This window comes from Alosa alosa, chromosome 17 (genome assembly GCF_017589495.1).
Source record: "Alosa alosa isolate M-15738 ecotype Scorff River chromosome 17, AALO_Geno_1.1, whole genome shotgun sequence".
In the NCBI taxonomy this organism is placed as follows: domain Eukaryota; kingdom Metazoa; phylum Chordata; class Actinopteri; order Clupeiformes; family Clupeidae; genus Alosa; species Alosa alosa.
In genome coordinates this window covers 1,395,523-1,400,522 of record NC_063205.1, presented here as the reverse complement: position 1 = coordinate 1,400,522, position 5,000 = coordinate 1,395,523, and the positions used below count along the sequence as shown (strand labels likewise).

Here is a 5,000-nt window from a genome sequence, read left to right as displayed (position 1 = left end):
CACAAGGTAGGCTATGTCAGTTTGAGGTCATACTTTTGTCATAGTTTTGTAAACATGGATCCAGGGATCCAAACTTCAAGTATTGGTGTTTACTGTATTTACACACATCAAAACAAACACAAGTGTGTTTTTCCAAGTCAAAACACAAAATAGCAATTTCAGTGAGACAAAAAAAATCAGTCAACATCGTGTCGTCTCTCTCAAAATTTCGTCTACATCACATACAATGTCCTAGTCCAAAGCACCAGGGAAAATATATTCTGGAATGCCGTATCCAGGCCTGACATGACAACATCCCCACATGTAGACTGATTTGTTTTGCCTGTAAAAGGGTTATTTCTTCCTCTTCTTCCTCTTCCTCTTCCCCCTCCCCATCCTCCTCTTGCTCCTCCTTGTCCTCTTCCTCTAACTTCACCTCCTTGTCCTTGTCATTTTCTCCCTCTCACTTCTTCACCTCTGCATCCTCTTCCTCTTCTTCTTCCTCCTACTTCTTCACCTCCGCATCCTCTTCCTCATCCTCTTCCTCCTACTTCTTCACCTCCACATCCTATTCTTCAGCCTCCTCTAATTCTTACTCTTCCCACTCGTCCTGCTCCCGCCATTGTACCCATTGCACATGACCTGTGGCTTATTTATAGTGCTTAGGCTGATTGCAAAGTGAACTAATTATCTAAAACAGTTTTCACATGAGAAAGTGTGCCAGAGAGTTGGCAAAATAGGGTAAATAGTGTAAATACTGCAAACTGAGTGCAAAGCTGTTTGTGCTTTTAGTTTTGCGAACTCAGTGAGTGGTTTTGCTGTAAGAATGAATAGTTTTAGAAATTGTGCTATAAGAATCACTGTTGTGTTTAAGCATTCAGAAAAAACTGTAAACTGGCCCTCCGGTGGTGAAGCTTAGTACTGCAACTTGTGGAAGTTTGGGGAAAGGACATGTTTTTATTGACGTGAATGAATGAATGAATGAATGAGTGAGTTAGTAAATGAGTGAGTGAATGATGTGGTCGATGAATGAGTGAATAATTGAATAGTTTCATCTTGACTATCAGATCTCACTGTGCCAATGGTAAAAATCGTTCTCCCTTTTAGACGCCAGAGGGCAGTAGAGTTTGGACAATAAATGTGATATTCTGAGGAACTCCGGGAGTATTACTTTTAGGAAACTATTAGTTTTCGTTTTGGTGCTGAGTTTAAGAACAGTAATCTTTAGATCGATGCCAACTGTTTGTAACACTAATGTATAGTTTCAGATTTACACAGGAGAGATGTTAAATTCATAGTGGTGTAGGCCTATAGTTTCAGATTTACAGGAGATATTTTACATTCCTAGTGCCATTGGTGGATGATTTCCCTAATTAACAACTTTTTGGTTGGCTACTCTGCACAATGACAATAATGTTGAATCTAATCTAATTTAATTTACCGTAAAAAGTCACTAACAATTGAATTTAATCCGGCAGCATGTAATATTGTGGATACACGTCAAAGGCCCGTGGCAGTAGTGTATCAGCATGATGATCATATCATCGGCATGAGCACAGAAACGTCATACACTTGGGACTTGGGGAACACGAAATCACATCACTGTATTCATGAATCCGATATTGGAGAAACTGAAACGTCTCGTGTCGTGTGTAACCCGTCTGACTGGTGAGCCGTTTCCTGCTGTCTGAAGCGGGTCCGCGCGCTTGTTATGGAGGTAGGGGCCCGGGGCTGGTTGGGTTGGGCTCGCGGGTGTGGATTAGCTAGGATGAAAGAGACCGGCAGCCGCATTATCATGCGCAGACGCGCGGAAATCGAGTGGCGTCTCGCTGCACCAAAGTGGACGCCCCGGCAAAAGAAGTTCCAAAGGAAAACTGCTGCCAGAGTTTCGACCTGTCTCTATCTCGACCCGTCACACACACACACACACACACACACACACACACACACACACACACACACACACACAACACTGCACACTTTTCCCCTTGCACGCGCACACACACATCTGCTTCACTCTGACTTCTGTTTTATCTCGCCTCCCATCTGACAATCTGCAATAGTGTGTGTGTGTGTGTGTGTTTGTGTGTTGATCATATCATTCTTGAATTTCCCCTTGGGGATCAATAAAGTCAATCTATCTATCTATCCATCTATCTGTATTTGGGCAGATAATCTGAGCGCTGTGTGTGTGTGTGTGTAGATGCTGAGACGTGGTTATGTGGACAGGGCCAGGGTTTGTTTGTGTGGGGGGGCTATGGGTGTGTCTGGTCCATTCCAGCTGTAAAGATGACCCCTGCTCATCTCCACTGGACTTGGCCATGTCGGGACACACATTCACACACACACAAACTCAAACGCCATTTTGAGTTTGGAGCATCTACTGTCGAGTTGGTCTGTTATTTTCACTTTATTTACAGATGATACGATCCGAGGTCATGCCACACACACACACACACACACATGACTTCCGACAGTTTACACTGATATGTGGAGTTGCCATACACAGTATGCCGCCGTTAATGTCTCCGTCTCAGAAAGCCTACGTTCGGCCTCGCAGAGCACCGATCTCAGGATGCGTAAAGGCGAGCTGATTTCCTCGCGCTACTAATCAATTTGAGGAGGAGTCGCGAGGCGCTTTATTTTCTTTATTCGCGGAGGGATTACGGGATTTTATCGTGTGCTCGTGCACTCCCATAAAGCTCCGAACCTAGGTGAAAGGGGATTACAGGCTCGCGAACTTTGATGGAAAACGAAAATTTTCCAAACGGGTAACTCCTTTGTGCTCTCGCTCTCTCTTTCTCACATGCTCCCTCGCGCTCACACAATACCTACCGATTGAAGTATAAAATTATTCATGTTCCTCTATAGAATCCGCCAGAGAAAGGAAGCGACCTGCTAGGGGGTGGGGGGTTAAGGAGATTGAAGGACTTCTGCTGCCAAATGAGTTTCCGTTTATTATTATAAAGCTACTCGCTGGCCTGGTGGCGGTACGTTCAAACACGTCTAGTCTTTGCGCATGCGACAGGTGTGCAGGTGTATGTAGTCCGTCTGAGGTGAAGTAGCGCGAGCAGACGTGGCCTTTGATGAAGAGCGGTTTGTAATATCCCGACATGTCCTCTCGTCTCGTCTCCTCTCCTCCTCTCCTCTCCTCTCCTCGCACTTCGGGACTGTTTCTCATGCACGGTCTAGTGGGTTCCCTCTATTGCGCAATCACGCGACTTTACCCCCTCCCCACCCCAGTCTTGTAGTGTGAAGTCTGTGTGTGTGTGGAGAGAGAGAGAGGAGGTCGTGGGGTGCGGAGAGGGAGGTGGAGAGAGACGGTCAGTCAAAGGGACGAGGAGCGCGAGGTGTGCTGATGTGTGTGTGTGTGTGTATATGTGTGTAGGAAGCGGACTTAAAGGAGGACCACCGAGAGCATGCACGAAGTATTTATCTCGTCTCTTTTCTCGTGCGCTGCGTCCCGGTCCCGGAGGCCTCTCCTGGCTTTTCGCGCATCGCTCTCTCGCTGAAGTGAAAAAATAAACTCCCGCGGTTCCGGAGTTTCCGTGGGATGTCAGACGGTTCCAAACGCTGATTGCTCCGAGACCCATTCATTTGTGTTCAGCGGCAGCGCGAGGACTGAGCCTCTGGAACACACACACACACACAGGTCTGACGCCTTGTGGGACCGGACTTTTCCGTAAACTCGGGGAAACGGGGAGAAGCGGATAGACTCTCGGATGCGGGCGATGCTGAGCGCGTGTGCCGTGTGCCCCGTTACCGGTGTTGTAAACCTGCACCCTGCGGACTGAGGTGTTGTGTTTGTTTGGTGTTTGGCAGGAGGAGCGCTCCAACCGCGGGTTCTCCTGTGAGACCGGGCGTGCGTGCCAGCATGGCGCGGATACCGGCCCCGAACCCCGGCCTGCACGTGATCATGGTGGTCGCTCTCATCGCAAGCGGCTCCCGGCTACGGGTGGATGCCAACTCCTGGTGGTAAGACGCACTTATAATTTACTCAAACACACACACACACACACACGCCTCGCCTCCTCTAGTTCTTCACACACACACAGAACAAACCCAGCCCGTAGCAGGCGGGTCCGGTTGAACTTCAGCGCATGGTGGGTTGGGGGAAGAGGGCGATCAGCGCGAGAGTAGAGCAGCCGACAACAATTGTGGGGATCGGCGCTGTCAAAATATTTACCCTGCGGCGCAAATGGCTGAGTCCTGTTTGTGTGTGTGAGGGGGAGACGAGGCGAGGGAAACGCGTCTTGACCTTGCTATGGAGAGAGAGACAAATGTTGCGCCCCGTGGGACTCTTTCTAAGAGACTTATGCAGATTTGTAGCTGATTTCTGCAGGTCTGTAGCTTGGCAGGGTTTGCAAGTCTGTAGCTTGGCAGGGTTTGCAGCCTGTCTGTCAGTCCCCCTTCAGTTCAGAGTTGCATGCGAGTCCATTCACTTAGCCAACTCGAAACGTCATTAAGTCACCATATAACGTAATTACGTCACATATTAATGCCTAGTGATGAAGTGTGTATATGCACCTGTAGACTTTCTGTGCGAACTGCGGGAGGGTATTGATAGGCTGAGTGTGTGTGTCTTGCAGGTCTTTGGCCATGAGTCCGATCCAGCGACCGGAGATGTTCATCATCGGCGCGCAGCCTCTGTGCAGCCAGCTGACGGGCCTCTCGCCGGGGCAGCGCAAGCTGTGCCAACTGTACCAGGACCACATGGTCTACATCGGCGAGGGCGCGAAGACGGGCATCAAGGAGTGCCAGTTTCAGTTCAGCACGCGCCGCTGGAACTGCACCACCGTCGACAACACCTCCGTGTTCGGCCGCGTCATGCAGATCGGTGAGTGCAGTCGCACCGAGCTCATTGCGCTGCCCGTGGTGTTGTTTGTATGAAATAGACTGTTTCTCGAGCGCAGGGCGTTCAGTGTGAGTCGCGCATGTAAATGCTGTGACTGCCCGACTCAACTCTCCTCTCAACAATTGAGTGTTAGTTCCGTTCGGCAATGACGCGAGGTGTAAGGTAC

The 5,000-nt window shown here is 49.1% G+C and overlaps 1 protein-coding gene across 1 annotated transcript in view; it reads left to right on the top strand.

Annotated features, from left to right (window-relative positions):
- Positions 1–3,745: 3,745 nt before the first annotated feature.
- Positions 3,746–5,000, top strand: part of LOC125310947 (protein Wnt-5b-like) — a 16,942-nt gene continuing 15,687 nt past the window's right edge. Inside the window, exons 1-2 of the mRNA XM_048268748.1 lie at positions 3,746–3,954; positions 4,569–4,816. Coding sequence (XP_048124705.1) covers positions 3,854–3,954; positions 4,569–4,816 — 349 coding nt within the window. The 5' untranslated portion in view covers positions 3,746–3,853. The remainder of the gene's footprint in view (positions 3,955–4,568; positions 4,817–5,000) is intronic.